The sequence below is a fragment of the Anabas testudineus genome, chromosome 5 (assembly GCF_900324465.2).
Source record: "Anabas testudineus chromosome 5, fAnaTes1.2, whole genome shotgun sequence".
In the NCBI taxonomy this organism is placed as follows: domain Eukaryota; kingdom Metazoa; phylum Chordata; class Actinopteri; order Anabantiformes; family Anabantidae; genus Anabas; species Anabas testudineus.
This window is the reverse complement of record NC_046614.1, coordinates 12,303,225-12,319,966: the sequence shown is the minus strand read 5'-3', so window position 1 is coordinate 12,319,966 and position 16,742 is coordinate 12,303,225. Positions and strand designations below refer to the sequence as shown.

The following is a 16,742-nucleotide window of genomic DNA, read 5'->3' as shown; positions in this document are numbered from 1 at the left end:
TGTAATGTATAAGAATTGCACTAACAATAATTGCATTTAATTAATAATTTATACAACATTATTCAAAAACTGTTAAAATGAGCATCTCAATTTAATAGGGACTGTGTGAATTTATAAAAATTTCACAGTCCAAAACTCAAATATATCAATATGAATACAATACCACAACAAATTCTACAATATGCAATAAAATCTTAGAAGCTTAAGCAGGAGATTAGATTATTACAATCTAATTCATTATTAATTGTCCAAATAGTTGAACGGGTGAATTATATTCTGTTGTGCATCCATTGCTGCCACCAATGATCAAACGTAGAACAACAGGGAGAACAGGAGTTTCAGAATGGGTTTGTTTTTATACGTCTGTGATTAATGTTTGATTGAACCCAGGAAAACTTTGATCTAATTGCTCTTCACAATTAAAACAGAGCTCTACACCATACCAACACAGTAACTCAGAAAAATAAAGTGGACAAATTCCTATTTAATCACACAGCAACAGTCGCCAATGAATCAAAACCCCAAACATTACATGAACTTTATTCCAGCTATAAGAAGACGCAGGCAGTGAGTGTGGAAATCGCCTGGTTCAGCATTTCTATAATGCTACCTAATCTATTTATGCCAATTAAGGCTCAGCTGAGTTAGAAACAAAAGAACTGATTTAGACCTTATCAACAAAGAGAAAAATGTTTTTTGGGTTTTTTTTTAAAGCAAATCAAAAGCATCAAGAACAGTCGAGCAGATTCCACCCTTGTGATGGAGCAAATTGAATTAAGTGCATCTCCATAAAGGAAGATGAAATAATCCTGGCATCACATGTGTACGGCCTCGAGCAATCATTGCATTTCAACAGACTGTCTCTGTCCTCTAAAACAAGAGGATGAAGGTAATCATACCCCTGATGCAGAGGTTGATATTCCCTTCACCCCTACAAGACTTTGGCCTCCGCTCTCTCCACGTCTCCAGCGCTGTGACGGTGAAGTATGTGCAACAAAGGTCAAGACTGAACCATCTTTTTATGGGGATCAAAGACGTAACGTTTGAAATGCAAGTGAATGCTAACAGGCTGGGAATCTGCTTTAGGCTCTTCTTCATTTGCCGGGCCGCCTTTGCCTCCACCCTTCCCTTTCTTCTTAGAGGTGGAGTTTAACAACTGTTGGGTGTCTGAACGAAGACCCTCTGGAGAAAAGATAAACAGAAAGGTCAACCAATAGGGTCAATTCTGTCCTATGAAAAAATAACATTCAATCTGCATGGTATAGATAATGAAAAAATCTAGAGCATACTGCCCCAGGCTACATGCAGTTCTTAGATCAACTAGTCATCTCAGGGTATGTGTATCTGAAGCATGATAGAGATCTTTTACCCCTCTTATGTGCACAGTTAGTGCTGTATCAGTGTTGGAGCCTGTTCAATGTGCCGACCTCGAGGTTAACTCATGTCTTCATCCTTCTGATGTAACTGCAGAAAATGTCTTTGCTGCACTTTGAGTCTCTGCATTACTGTCTCATGCTGACCCTTAGACCCAGTATTGGGTCTCCTATATCTGCTTAGACACACTTGTTCCTTCATGACCTGGGTCTCATTCTCAGCCTCATGAGAACACTGACTTGTTCTCCTTGTGCATGGATCAAAAAAATCTATGCCATCATATCTGCCGCCTTGTTTTACTGTATGTGTTTTTTGAGGACAGAAACTGGCTGCTTGTTTGCGTTTATGGAAGGTAAAAAAATGTTCTGGGTTCACTGCTTTACACGCTGGCTGTCTGGCCTCATGTACAACGGCGCCAAGCATACTTCTTGTTATCATTATGCCAGTGTGAGGGTTGTTATGGTTGCAGTGCAGCCAAAATTCTCGTTTTGTTATCTATGATCAGCTGAAATTGTCCGTTTACCACCACAAAGGATTTGAGTACAGTAAAACTAAGGCATTACATTTTTACATATTAAATACATTTTTATAAACCACACTTGCTATATAATAAAAAAACTGAACAGACTTAAAGGGAAATATAACTATTTCAGTAGCTTAAGAATCAAGACAGGTGTAAAAAAAATTAAACAAAAAGGAATCAGATATGACAAAAGGTTTGGCTTTGGTGGACAAAAAAAATGAGTTACTATTTATCATATAATATAACTTAGTTGCAGCCTTAGAAAAAAGGTATAGGTGGTGAAAGTATCTATATATCCCATGTTCAATCATTCTATTCAACTTATGTTCTTATGACAAGACAGAAGGCAGATGAAAAGAAAGTCTAGAGAAACAGGTAATCAAACACACAACGTAATTTAAATGGAAAATACTGACAAGTGGCAGCCAGTCATACTAAACCATCAGACCCACGCCTATGTAAAGAGGGAAAACACTGACAACAATCTAAAGTAAACTTCAAAGAGGTTGTTCCTTTTATAAGTACACCAATGTGTTTGTGTGCACCGTCACAGCAACATACAGAGGAACCAAATGTGAAATGTCTGCGGTACAGGAAACATAGCGCTAAACCTGGTGACATTGATGCCAATGTACTGTATTATAACTGACTGTACTCAGGTATATTGTGGCAGCACTTATTTGACCTACTCCTCACAGTGCCATTGTTGCCCTAATGCCCACGGGGAGTCTCAGATAAAAACCACAGAATGTCTGTAAAATGTTCATCTATGAAGATGTGTGTGTCAGGGTATCTGAGACTTTCGAGTATGCAAGTGTGAGGCCGTGAAGAGGATGTAGGTGAGGTTCTCTTTCTAAATGTTTTTGTTTTCTCTTCCCTCCCGGTGTGGAGCCGTGGCTTTGGAGCAACAGAAGGTAAAATAAACATAGAACAGACTTCCCCCGGAACACAGGCAATCCCCAGAGGAATCTTGGGAATGTGGCTCGGGATGTCGAGACTACCGCTCTTACCACATCCTGAAAACTGTCCACTGAACCCCCAAATCCAACGAACGGTAGAGAAAGTGCTCTGTATGTATGTAATGATGAAGAGGTAAGCTTATCTGCTGCCAAAGTCTAACTACAGATTACTGAAAGAATCTGAATGCGTTTGATTGTTGCAGCATTAGTAGTCGTTCTCCTGTTGGACACATGTAACAAGAAACAATAACTTAATTTGAGAAAGTCCTTACCTGGCACACGAATCTTAAACTTCCCACTCTGTCCAAACCCACCCTCGATGACGCCACTCTCGCCTGTTGACAGCATGACCTTCAACCCCACAAACAGCTGGAGGTTGGTCTCCTTCTTGAACAGGTTGCGTCCAATCACAGTGTAATCATCAGTCACCTGAGCAGCACAGATTGGGAGAGACTTAAGGAGCCGCAGCACTTATGACAGATACAACGAAAGCACAAAATGTGACATGATTAGAAATACTTGTTAAATTGTGTGCATGTGATCTGATTATGGCTGTGAAAATGCCAGACTGCAGCTTCACTTTCATCTTCTGCTTTCTTGCTCTGATGTTCAGATCTTGTGAGTTGACATGATTTGGGGAAGAAGAGCCCTCTTCTGTGCCCTCATCAACCACGCTGCTCGTCGTCAGCCACATTCTTCGAGGCCTGTCGCCTAGCTGTCTAGTACTCTCTCTTTCATCCTCCTGCACATTTTATGCTATATTTGTTTATATTCCTTGCTTATCATCCATCACTAAGTCGATCTAACCCACCACTAATCTGATAACAAGAGGGCACCACTCTGTCTCCAACTTACCCCCACTGCAAGCTCTTCCTGTGTCTTCTGCCTTACCCGCATTCATTCTTGAACATTTGACCCTGGTGTCCAACAAGCGTGACTGATTCATTGATTAAAAAAAAAAAAATTACAATCACTACACGTGTCCGACAGACCGTATGAGTTGTGACTGGACAAAGCCGTCATATCTCAACAATGCCAGTTATGTGTTCTTTTATAAAGGAAATTCTTAAGTTTTTACATAACTGCAATGACACATGACCGCGGTCTGACATCTTGCACACGATGTTCTAATCCCAACTTAGTGACTGGAGCTGTCAACAGCCTGAGGTGCTAACTGCAGGAAACTAGTTCACACACTTGATCCCTGACATGAACTTGACCCTGCACAAGGGTGCACAGAAACAAACCAGTAACACACTAAATGACAAGAGTCATAGTGTCTTTGTGGCGCACACAGATGAAAATACAACCAGCAACAAGCGAAAGAAGATGTTAGCATTTTGGAAGAAAAAAAGTTATATCAGGTGCTGAGGTCCATAAGAAAACAACAGAATTAGATAAGATGAGATTCAGATCAGTATGAAGTGTGGCTAAAAATTGAGGACACAATGTAACACCAACCAAAACGACATGTGTGTGAGAGAGGAAGAGAACGAGAGAAGGGAAGGAACCAGAGAGAAGTGAGGGCAGAGTCTGATTAACTCCCACAGTCATGTCAGTATTCCTGAGCCATTCAGGTGTGTCCAAACAGCGCCAGCCTGTAACAGCTAGACAGGGCAAGTGGCGTCAGGCGGCCACCCACACACACCTCTGTGTCACAGCACATGCTAAGGCATGCATACCCACCCATGTCTCAAACACTGCTTAGCAGGGCTGCATATGCATGCTTGTTTGTGAGTTCATGTCTGTTTATGAATATACAATCGGGGCTCTGTCTGAGAGTCACACTTCGGTGCCACCAGGAATGAGAAACATCCAAAGAACCACAGCCAGAAGGTGTACAAGACGACAGAGGGGGCAGTAAAGAAATTAGAATCTCAAGAGTAAGAAGAAAGGTGGAAGGTCATGAAAAAAGACTACTTTAAATAACAGACAAACTAATAAGTACCCACTCACCCTCTCCACCTGTCCCTCCCTTTGTTTCATCTTGTAGATGTGCAGACGAGGCAGGGAAGTCTCACCGTAGTTTTTATCTTCAAACCCCTGTAACAGACGGCCTTGGAAGGCCAACCGACATGCATTGGCATGGATGTCTGTGTCCAGCTTGGACCCAATCACAAGGCAGAGTGAGGGACATGTGACAGGACGCTCAAACTCCAGCAAAGCCCACTGCTCTGGGTCAGCTCCTGAACTCAACTCTCCCTGACCAGTAACATATTCATCCTGGAAGATGTACTCTCTGTCGAAGGTGAAGGGTTGTTCCAGGGAGCAGGGCTGTGATGCAGGTGGTTTAGTGTCAGAGGGGGGCTCTGGGGATCCTACAGGGGGCAGGCCAAAGAAGGTCACCTTCGCCATGACTGTTTCGTGCCCCACAGTTATGTGAAACTTGGCACGGGTGGCAAGAGAGCCCTTGAAGTAGCCTATCTTTCTGACGGAGATGACGGCTGCATAAAGGGTGCGTAGAGACCCTGGGGTGCACACCACACCTCGCTCTAACAGTTTAGGGTCAAACTGCGTCACACACACACCCACGCGATCCCCCTGCATTGCCCCTGACACTGGCTTTCGAAACATCTGCACCGACTTTATCTTCTTGGTCACCTGATGTCAAAGAAAAGACAAGTACAAAAAACAACCAGTTAAAAAAAAGACATTTTAACTTAAACAATAGAGAGTACTAATATCAATTTAATACCAATGCTATAAAACCACAGCTTAAAGAAAAGCAGAAATATATGGTACACTGGATGTCTGCTGCTTAAAGTGCATAGCTGACTGAATGTTACGTTTTCACAAAATAGCAAACTGATTTTAAAACTCACGTATGTTTAAAAGCTTTTGTGAGCATTTTTAATGATTTCTTTAAGGCCAAGTTAAATTTTAAACTTAAAAACATTAAGTACAGTATGAAAACTGAATACAGGTGGAATATCAGAACAGAAATGTACATAACATATTTATAGTACAGAGTCTTTTCCCATTATTTAAGCGAAAATGCACTTTCTATCAATAAAACATGTACATGCATAATTTAATATGCACAACTTGAATGATTTTTAATTAAAATTTATTAAGGCTTTTATATAAATTACTGTCAAATAACCCTGGTGAAAACTGAGCGAAAACTATTGTATTGTACTTCTTCATGATAAAAATGCCTTTTTTGGTGGTCAGACTACTGCAACTAACAAATAAAATAAAGCACTAAAAAAAACTTGTCAGATGTTTAAAATTACAGATGTGTTTTAAATGAAACAATAACACAGATACAAATAGACGATCAAAATATATGTACAGTAAATACTGGGATGCTTATTTGTCTATCTATCTATGATCTAAGTCATCATGTGGTTGTTTTTGTTGTCCTGTAACAAACAGATTGCTTCATTAGCCATTAACTGTAATTTAGCCATTTGCTGCCACCAAGAGGTGAACAGGACAACTGCAGAGTCTTGCTGAAGGTATGCATCTGTTCTAAATTATACAGCTCTAGTGGTGCCAATCCACCCCCCAGTCCTTCCTTCTCTCACATTAAACTGGCAAATCCTCTGAAACCATCTGGCAACCCCCCACCTCCATTTTCTGGTTTGACAAATGTCACTTGCTTCTAAGAATTTACATTCTAGGGCATACCTTTAGCGCTGGGATTTCCACAGTGTCATTGATGGCCAGTGACCCCTGCAGGATAGTGCCGGTCATGACTGTTCCCTGTCCGCGGATGGAGAAGCAATGGTCTACAGCCATCAGAAGGTCACCCCCGGGGTCTCTCTGAGGGAGGTAGGTCTGTTTCTTCAAAAGCTGACACAGACAGCAAATAGGACAAGAAGGAAGACATGTTTATTTACAGACAGAGGATGAACGCTGTCAGCAAGGTCACACAAATACACATAAAAAGGCAGTTTAAAAAAGAGGGACAGCTTTTTATTAGATCAATATCTAGCTTGTGCCAAGTCTGCCTTTGATGTGGCTCAACAAACAGTGCATGGCACACTTAATGCTGTAAGTGCTGGACTGACCATAATGTGGTATTCATACTGTTTGACACAACCCAGCAAAAAGAACGATAATGAAATAAAATGAATAGAGAACAATCCAATTTAAACTATTTAAAGTAGACTGATATTAATTAGTAATTATACCAATACCTGTTTTGTGGGCAGAAAAGAAAAGAAGCAGCAGAGATAAGACAAAGATCTAAGTGAGGGCAATCTGCTGATACAGCATTACTCTATTTTTAGAATTTGTGTTGCTAAATTGGCGTCTTGTAGCACACCAAACACGCACGAGAAATAACAATTGTGACACCAACTTCTGTTTCAGTTTTTCAATACACTCTGACCAATAACACTTGTCTAAAGTGAATACTTGCTGCTGTTCTGAGCTTCATCAGTAAAAATGGAGGGGACTAGCGTGTTTCCAAACATTACCTCTATTAACTCTGGCACTCCCTGCGGCTCCTCTGTGTCAGGAGCCTCTGGACCCCCAGGCTTCGCTGCCACAGCAATCACTGGGCATTCCTTAAATCTGGCCAACAGAAAAAAAAAACAGGCTGCAATTATTTCATGTTTTGATGGTGAAGTAATTGTGTAGATTATTTGAAATGAAACACTTTTAAGTGGAAAAAAGAAGTGAGCCTGACAGACAGCTGGAATGCAGAGAGGGAAACTGAGTGGAGAGTGACAAAAGATCCTTGGCCACTGGAAGCAAATGGGATGTCCTAAACCACGTTCCCAGCAGCAACGTCTACACTTATCCCGATTGTTTCTTTTACTTATATTAAATACAGACCTGGTGCTCTCCAGTGTTTTGTGCAGTCTCTTTGTCATCTTCTCAATGGCACTCTGTCTCTTGTTTGGTGGCAACAGGTCAATCTTGTTCAGGACGACCACCATACGGGGACAGGTCAGTTCCCCAATCAGCAGACACTCCGCAGTTTGAGTCTGCACCCCTTTAACCACATCCACCACCAGCATCATTAGATCAATTATTTGGGCACCTAGAGAAGGCAGGAAACACAAACAGCAGTAAAGATGAGGGTTATTATGGATATTGAAGAGAATTAGTACAACACAGTAATTTAATGTTAAAGACTTTGCAGCCTTCCTCTTCTATAAAAAGATGGATAAACTCTTGAGCAGTGACGATGAAACCGACAACAGCAATACAAACAGGAATGCACACAGACACCCAAGAATAACAGCAGAACAAAAAATTAGGGGAGGGTGCATGGACGCAAAGAGAGAGTAAAGGGCTTGAGGGGTGAAACTAGAGCTGCGGCTCACTTGGTTGTCTTTCCTTTGCCGCTTTTCTTTTCCTGACTTTGGCAGTCTCACTTTCCTGTGCTCCCCTCTTTTCTCTCCTTCTATTTGGCTCCCTTTCTTTCCTGTGCTCTCCCCACTTGGGACAGGAGGGGAAGTTTAATACATACCCCAATCCCCACACTTTCCTTCCTCCTTAATCTACAGCATGTGCCATCCCACTGGCTCATAGTTTTCATTTAGAATGTTAAAACATAGCAGCATTCAATGTTTTAGTTCCTCTAATGTGTTTTAATAGCAAGACCATTACATCTAACAAAGTCTGCCTATGTCACACTGTTAAAAGTGGCATTGTGAAGGAAACCAACAGAAAACACATAATAAACATGATAGTGTCCCAATGTGCTTTCTTCTTTATTTCCCTCTCAGAACAGCAGCATCGCTGCATTTATTTCTCCTCATACGCACAACCATCAAAGTAGTATGACATGATCAACCTATAGCTGCATACAGAGAGAAGCCGCCCTCTGCTGGATAAGTCAGATTTGCAAATAATAACTAAGAATCCGAGTTATTTGTCCTAAGTTGTAGTTTGTAGCATTAGGACCACAAGGCGAGACGTGAACTGTTTAATCTTATCGCCTATTGTGAAGTGTTGAAAAAGTAATTAACACTTGAGTTCTCATACGCACAAGAACTAACAGTGGATGGTGTTGAATGTTGTGCTTTTTTGCAGCCTAGTCTTACTTCTAGACAGTTTGAGAACTGAGTCACTATTAAACAGCTGTTCTTCTTCTGTTATGACAACAACACTGTAAATAATAAAGCCTACTATGATGCGACTGAAGAGTTTCATGCACTCTTTCTCGTGGCCCTGCATTAAATCTTAGTTTCATAACGATTGGAAGACATCTGTAGTCTAGTATGATAGAGGAGGGTGGTGGAAATGATGAACCCTTTCTGACAGTTCAACTGCAACATTAACTACAGCCTCTCAGATCTGTTGGCTAACGATATGTAGACCTATTAAAGGGATAACTGATTATGTGTATGGTTGGTTAGTATGCCTAAATGACTCCTATGCCCCAAACCTGCACAGTATATATAAAGCTCACCCCCAATGATAGTCCGAATAAGAGAGGCGTGTCCCGGACAGTCTACCAGGGTGAATTGCAGGCTGTCATACTGCTGCTGCTTTCCAATGTCCCGCAGGTGATCAGGAAGATCCACCGTGAAAGAGGAGAAGCCGAGGTCCAGCGTGATGCCCCTCTCCCGGGACTGTGGGTTCTTGTCAAAGGCAGCCGTGGAGGCGGTGCTGCTCAGAGACCTGGCAAGCGACGTCTTCCCGCTGTCGACATGTCCGAGCACCCCAACATTGAAATTTAGCGTTTTAACGCGACTGTCTGCAGGCTGGGACATTTCGGAACAAGTCTGATGCAACGTTGGCTGGAGAGCGTGTTTCTCTGTCCGCCGTGCTGAACCTTGAACTCAGCCTCAGGATCTGTTGCTTAGTGTCCAAACTTTTCCTTCACTGCCATTCGTGGAGTAAAACCTCAATACATTTAGTAGAGCGTCGTCTAATTCTTTTTTAGCTTGTAAAATAAACTTAGTCATACATAAGAGGAATATTAGCATACAATCGGATGTGAAACACGTCTTCCTTGTTGTCATTACGGTCCATCCTCAGGACATGCTAAAGCGGAACGTATTTAAGTAGATAACAAAAGTACAAAGAGGGACATTTACTCCACAGTAATGATAACGCGATTTATACGTAATAGTAAATTGTAAATGTGATGATGAAAACGTCAATCTTATTTCCTCAGTCATTTACAACTATAATTTACAAAAACTAAAGTTTCTTACAGTTCCACTACGACACAGAAACGGGAACACAAGCGGAAATGAATCCCCTCGTAGGCGGGGTTTTGGGTGCTGTGAATGATTGACGTGATCATCCGCCAATACAAATGCTGCATCTGTCAACATGGTCGAATCATTTCACGTCCTTCTGAAGATGGGCGGTACTTCCGGGTATCATTTCCGCTGATTTTCCCTAGTTACCCACATGGTAACCGAGTTCCCTGTGTTTTGAGTTTCGGCGCCGATTACGGCGGGTAGAAAAAAGCAAAGGTATAGGGGACGTTATATTTACCTTTAACCCATCTTCCCTTTTTTTTTTAACAACACATTAGTACAGCTATCATAACTATGAAGATCGAGGAGGTTAAAAGCACCACGAAAACTCAGAGGATCGCCTCTCATAGTCATGTCAAAGGACTTGGGTTAGACGAGGCCGGGAATGCTAAACAGACAGCATGCGGTCTAGTCGGTCAAGAGGCTGCAAGAGAGGTAATATTCGTATTTTACTGCACTTACATTACTTTTGTATTGTTTAGAGAAACGATTTACAAAGCTGAGGGTTTTTACACTTAAAAACTTCGCACAGTTCAGCTAGCAGTAACTAGCTAGCTCGGTTCCGTTAGCACTGTGGTGTCGCTGTATCATACTTGGGACGCAGGTGAGTTAAAGGGAAAGTCGATCTAAAGTTAAATCATATTAATAGATTTTTAATTATTATTATTTAATTTTAATTATTAATAATGAGTTAGCTATTGTTTTTAACGTAGCATATGCAATATATTTTAGATGACAAAGTCTTGATAAGCAGATTTCCTGTGAAAGGTGACACAGTGGGTCGTAACTGTCTAAAGTCATGCGAATAATTGGAAAACCATACAGATAAAACAGATTTTTAATTTTTATTGCACTATTCCTACATAGTCGCACATATAGGCAGAGTGTCTAGAGGTTCAAATGTACTATGGGACATTGCAGAGATTGGAAATTGCAGGAGTTGTTGCCACTATTAAGTGTTTGCTCAATTTTAATAAAGTTGGAAAAGTTAGAGAAAAAGAAAAGAAGAATAACTCTGAGCTATTTATGTAACTGTTTCGCTGTTTGGTCAAATACTAATTTTACTATAATTACTATAAATACTCAAATGAAAATGATTTGTTTATTTTGTTTATTATACATCATTATTAACTGATTGTTTTTTAATTTGGATGTTTTGTCAGATAGAAAAATATATTTAAATACTGATTTATTTAATATAATATATCCATAATGCCAAAACAATGTCACAATAATCAATAATGAAAATAATTGCTGCATAGCTTTCAGGACACTCTCTGCTTTGAATTTAACGGTATGGTCAGCCGGGCCAGGCACAAACTCAGTGTAGCTCATTTCTTGCTGTGTCATTTTCTCATTGTGCTATTTAATTTTCGTCACCTCTCCAGGCTTGTGGCATTATAGCTGAGCTAATTCGCTCGAAAAAGATGGCAGGAAGGGCAGTGTTACTGGCTGGACCCCCTGGTACAGGAAAGGTAAGTCTGCACTGTTCACATACTCTTAGAACAGCTGTAGAAGTTAATTCAACGGGTCATCTGTTTCTGCATATTAAAACTCTTTTGTAAATCTCTTTTTTTACTTATCCCCCCTTCAGACTGCCCTCGCCTTGGCTATTGCACAGGAGCTGGGAAACAAGGTGCCTTTCTGTCCTATGGTTGGCAGTGAGGTCTACTCATCTGAGATTAAAAAAACAGAAGTACTGATGGAAAACTTCAGGAGGGCCATTGGTGAGTTCTACTTCATTAATCAAACCTAGATCGGAAAACGGATTCAAATACAAATATTGAGAGTCTCAACAGCAGCACTGTAAATTATTAACTGCAATATTGTTTCTGACAAAATACAAGGTGAACTGAGCCCTCAGTGGTTCTTGGGGTGCAATGAAATACTGAGAAACACTGAGATCTTTAAGAGTGGTTTTGAGAAGGATGGAATGCCTGAGAGGAGGGAAGCGGTTTGTCTGACTGTACCTGGAGGTTTAGGTGAAGGGAGAGGTGGTCATCACCACCTTCACTCCTCCCCTAGAACCGGATCTGCAGGGGGAGCGCATTTCATTAGAAGGTTGTCATCACCCTGTCGATAAAAGCACCATGACAGACAGTCCCTGACTTAAGCATTGCTCTCTGACTCTCACCACAGTGGATCAACCATGTGTAATGCTGATACTCAGGGCCATTGACTGCATGAAAGAGGAACAGGAGAGTGATCATGTTACACATGCGATGCTCAGACATTTCTTGGGCTCACGCCCACATGTTCTCTCTCCGCATGTAATAAAATGAACAGTATGGTAGACCGAAGCATGTGGTAGTTTAGTTGATAGAGGAATATAAAGGCCAGATTCAGTTGTCACTGCACTGTGTGTAACTATTATGTTGCCCACATTTAGGACTGCGTATCAAAGAGACAAAGGAAGTGTATGAAGGGGAGGTGACAGAGCTGACCCCCTGTGAGACTGAGAATCCCATGGGTGGCTATGGAAAAACCATCAGCCACGTCATCATCGGTCTGAAGACAGGCAAAGGCACAAAGCAGCTAAAGGTCAGACTAGGAACTTTATATTTTTAAAATCCTCTTTTTGTGTTTGTCCTGCAGCAACTTGTTCAGCACGTAAAGCTATTTTTTTTGTCATAACAGTGCAACAAAAATAGGGATTTCCAATGTTATCAATAATATCATTCTTGTAATAATTTCCATATTTCATGATTCTCTTTACACTTTATAATTTCACAAGTATCCTGATAAACTATTTCTGTTACATATTGTTGCTTCAAGTAGTCAAACACCTGGTATGCAATAAATTGGCCTTTTTTTCTTTGCTGTTGTACTTTTAAAATTTGTTTTAAAGAAGGTAATTCCTCTTACAATGTATTGTTTCGTTTCTTAAGCTGGATCCCAGTATTTACGAGAGTCTTCAGAAGGAGCGTGTGGAAGTGGGAGATGTCATCTACATTGAAGCAAACAGTGGAGCTGTCAAGGTAAAGTGATGCTAGTTTTGTATGTTACTCCCTCAGAAGTGTCACAATCTTTGATCAGCGGATCAGAGTAGAAGTAGATAATGGACTTTAATTTACCAACTCACAAATTAAATACTTGAAATAAAGAAAACTGGTTAGACTGAAGCTGAGTGTTTCCTGTCTTGTCTGTCCTCTCCTGTCCTTCACAGTGGACTACCTTCACATCTTGCTGCACTGCATGAAAGCTATACTGAATTTCTACTGTACTCTGGAATGAACCTCTCTCATTCCTGCAGCTCTCCATGCTCCCTTTATCTCTCCATCTCCCAGAATGCCTCTTTTTCAGCAGCAAGGCTTGTGGCCCGTGTTGACAGGCTGCAGTGAGGGTTCCTTTAATCAGTGCAGGTGGGCCAGGGGCTCAGGTCGTATCTAGTCAGAGGCCAAAGAAGGAGGGCTGAACGACACATTTGTTGCTGTTGACAGCCATGTCATGACCTGCCTCTCAAACCCTTTCATCCCTCAGCCACATGGACTGCTCACCTGCGGTCCCATATTCTGTCTTTGCTTCACTTTTATCTAGAAAAATGTTAAACATATATTTTTCATAAACAGTGGGGAGTTTTTTTGAATTCCTTAACACACTGTATTGTTGTTTTTGCAGAGACAAGGTCGTTGTGACACCTTTGCAACAGAGTTTGATCTGGAAGCAGAAGAATATGTGCCTCTACCCAAAGGTGATGTTCACAAAAAGAAGGAGATAGTCCAAGATGTTACACTGCACGACCTCGATGTCGCAAACGCCAGACCCCAGGTACATGACTGTAAATGTCCTATAACATTAAGTAAATATCAGTGCAGTTTATAAACCATTTTTAAAATTTATGCTCATCTGATGTTAGGGAGGTCAAGACATTCTCTCCATGATGGGACAGCTGATGAAGCCAAAAAAGACGGAGATCACAGGTGGGACAAACGACAGCTACCCTAATCTAAGCAAAACCAGTAGCTGACCTGTTGTTTATCAGTGCTTTTTATTTTTTCCCATTCCAGATAAGCTGCGTGCTGAAATTAACAAGGTGGTGAATCGCTACATTGACCAAGGTGTAGCTGAGCTTGTACCTGGAGTGCTCTTTGTTGACGAGGTTCACATGCTGGACATCGAATGCTTCACCTACCTCCACCGAGCACTCGAGAGCACCATCGCCCCTATCGTTGTGTTTGCCTCCAACAGGGGAAACTGTTTAATCAGGTAGGGCTCTAACATGAGAGAAACTCGATCTTTAAAACTACACAGAACTCAGCAGTTTTCTTTGCTAAGATGTAACATTATCCATCTGTTGTTCACTAGGGGGACAGAGGACATAACCTCTCCACATGGGATTCCTTTGGACTTGCTGGACAGAGTCATGATAATCCGCACCATGTTGTACACGCCGCAGGAGATGAAGCAGGTGACTCTGAGATTTTCAGTTTCTAAAATGTACGACTTCTCACCTGTGCACGTTTCATTAATGAGGCTGTGGTTTGTAGATCATCAAGATCCGTGCTCAGACTGAGGGCATCAATATCAGCGAGGAAGCGCTCACACATCTGGCAGAGATTGGCACCAAAACCACCCTCAGGTAAAGACATTCATTTGGTTGTCAGTGTATAGAGTGAGAAGAGAGCAGCAGAAAAACATCCTGAAGAGGCACAGAACAATATGAACAAATGACAAATATCAAGTGTGAGAATACTGAGTTGCTCGTATTTCCTGTTTCCTCTCAGGTATGCTGTACAGCTGCTGACTCCAGCCAGCTTGCTGGGCCGTGTTCAGGGTAAAGAAACTGTGGAGAGAGAGCAGGTCGAGGAAATCAACGAACTGTTCTACGATGCCAAATCCTCGGCCAAAATCCTCCAGGATCAGCATCACAAGTTTATGAAATAAAACTGGATTTCTTCTTTTTATTTTTCTAAGTTCTCAGTCACTTAAATGGTTCACTTCATGTCTTCATCTATTGTTTGTTGTTCCATTCTTTTTTTCATCTCCACTGTCTGCACCATTGCTTATTCACTGTAGTAGTTATTTTACGTTACATTTGTTCTGTTTAATAAAATAATTTTTGAATAAAAATGAAAGATACAAATTGTCTAAGTTTTGTTTTTAATATTTAATTAAATGTGTTATTTGTACTGAAATTTACTACCGTACTTCTCATTATCAAAGGAACAGGCAGAATGTTTAATAATATTTTTAATTGCTCCCTAAAAAAGCTTTTCTTGCCATCATTTTTTCATTTGACAAATATCAGAATTATGACTATTTTTGTTATTGAAAGACAAATATATGGATGTTTGCCACTTTTGTCCTCACTTATCATTGATTGTAGTAGTTTACTGTGGCAAACTAATAGTCACTTGAACAATATTGTCTCTTTTAAAATGAGCGTGATTTACAGGTTACTAGAAATCCTTTGAGTGTGCATGTAAGTGCAAAAACATGTTTCATGAATTCAAGTCCAGCTGCAGACTAACGTGGAACAGGTGTTCTCTGCTGCTACTTCCTGATTGGTCGAGCTGAGCGTGCGTTGAAGACGGTCTCCGCTCCAGACCTCACCCCGCTGAACACAGAGGGAGCAGCTTTACCCATTTTCTCTGTGAAGGAAGAGAAACAACAATCAGAACATTTCTCTGGTAATGAGGTATGAGGAAGGGTTATGTAGGACTGAATATTCTCTTTATAAATACACAGTTAATTTCTCGTCCCACTGGGTGAGCACAGTTTGGCAGGAATCTCCCATGATTACAACTCTCCCTTCCTGTCTCTGTATAAGGAGTGGAAACTTCAAGAGAAACACCCAGCATACACAGTCCCTGCCAGAATGTGATCTTAGCTTGTCCAGATACAGAAAGCAGAAGACTGTTCATTCTCATCTATGAGAGTTGTGTCAAATCACTTTGCCATGTATGATGTATGTGTGTGTCCCCTCACCGCATTCCTCCATTACTTCAAAAGTCTTGCTCTTTGCTGGTCCACCAGCCCCCAGTTTGTTCTTTGCTTCAGTCAGATCCTCTTCTCTGACTTCAGGACGCTGTATTTGATCATCCTCTCCCTGACCAGGCTGAAGGACAGTAAAAACAAAACACGTAAGACTTTTTGACCCTCAGTGTCAGTGAAAATAGATTCTGCATGTAGAAGTCAAACAGCAGTCTTACTTGAGACATGGTTGAAGTGGTTGAAGATATCCTGTAAGAAATGCTTCTTCTGTCAACTGTCTCTTTTTGTCCTGGGAGTGAAAGCTCCAAGCACACACATTTATATAAACCCCACAGTGATTCCCCAGTGGACAGTAAATCTGTTCTTAACAGTAATAAATGACGTAATAAGGGTGCAGGCTCCTCCTTTTCCTGGCTCTCTTCCTGACAACGATGACATCACTGGCATTACCTTCTCCCAAATAAATCCCAAAGATGCAAGAGTATGACAGATGTCTGTTGGTGTGTCGAGCTCCTCTCTATTCCAGTCCAAATGTTGAAACAGCACTGGTAACAAGCAAGACAGGGAGTTTGTATGTAGGTTAGGGACATCTGGCCGCCTTGTGAACTTTATACCATGCCTATCCCATTTACAAGAATATGTATGCAGCAACAGGAACAGAGGGGATAACAGACAGTCACTGCTTTAAACTCATCCCTTCCTGCTCATTTTCCATCATCATGTCATTATTCAGTCCTTAGAGACACTACAGCCATTGGTGAACTGACTGGACATGCT

The 16,742-nt window shown here is 41.2% G+C and overlaps 3 protein-coding genes across 3 annotated transcripts; 1 reads left to right on the top strand and 2 right to left on the bottom strand.

Annotated features, from left to right (window-relative positions):
* Positions 1-466: 466 nt before the first annotated feature.
* On the bottom strand, positions 467-10,319 carry eefsec (eukaryotic elongation factor, selenocysteine-tRNA-specific). The gene is made up of 7 exons (XM_026348221.1): positions 9,230-10,319; positions 7,645-7,852; positions 7,284-7,380; positions 6,490-6,654; positions 4,813-5,457; positions 3,129-3,285; positions 467-1,182 (listed from the first exon to the last, which is right to left on the bottom strand). Exons 1-7 carry the CDS (start codon positions 9,531-9,533, stop codon positions 1,001-1,003), a joined length of 1,758 nt encoding a protein of 585 aa, XP_026204006.1. The 5' UTR covers positions 9,534-10,319; the 3' UTR covers positions 467-1,000.
* A 6-nt stretch (positions 10,320-10,325) lies between these two features.
* ruvbl1 (RuvB-like AAA ATPase 1) lies at positions 10,326-15,106 on the top strand. The gene is made up of 11 exons (XM_026348222.1): positions 10,326-10,466; positions 11,420-11,506; positions 11,626-11,758; positions 12,421-12,572; positions 12,920-13,009; positions 13,650-13,799; positions 13,888-13,951; positions 14,039-14,237; positions 14,337-14,439; positions 14,519-14,610; positions 14,756-15,106. Exons 1-11 carry the CDS (start codon positions 10,326-10,328, stop codon positions 14,913-14,915), a joined length of 1,371 nt encoding a protein of 456 aa, XP_026204007.1. The 3' UTR covers positions 14,916-15,106.
* Positions 15,107-15,206: 100 nt separating this feature from the next.
* mustn1a (musculoskeletal, embryonic nuclear protein 1a) lies at positions 15,207-16,313 on the bottom strand. Its single transcript, XM_026348223.1, has 3 exons — positions 16,184-16,313; positions 15,960-16,089; positions 15,207-15,622 (listed from the first exon to the last, which is right to left on the bottom strand). Exons 1-3 carry the CDS (start codon positions 16,190-16,192, stop codon positions 15,525-15,527), a joined length of 237 nt encoding a protein of 78 aa, XP_026204008.1. The 5' UTR covers positions 16,193-16,313; the 3' UTR covers positions 15,207-15,524.
* Positions 16,314-16,742: the final 429 nt, after the last annotated feature.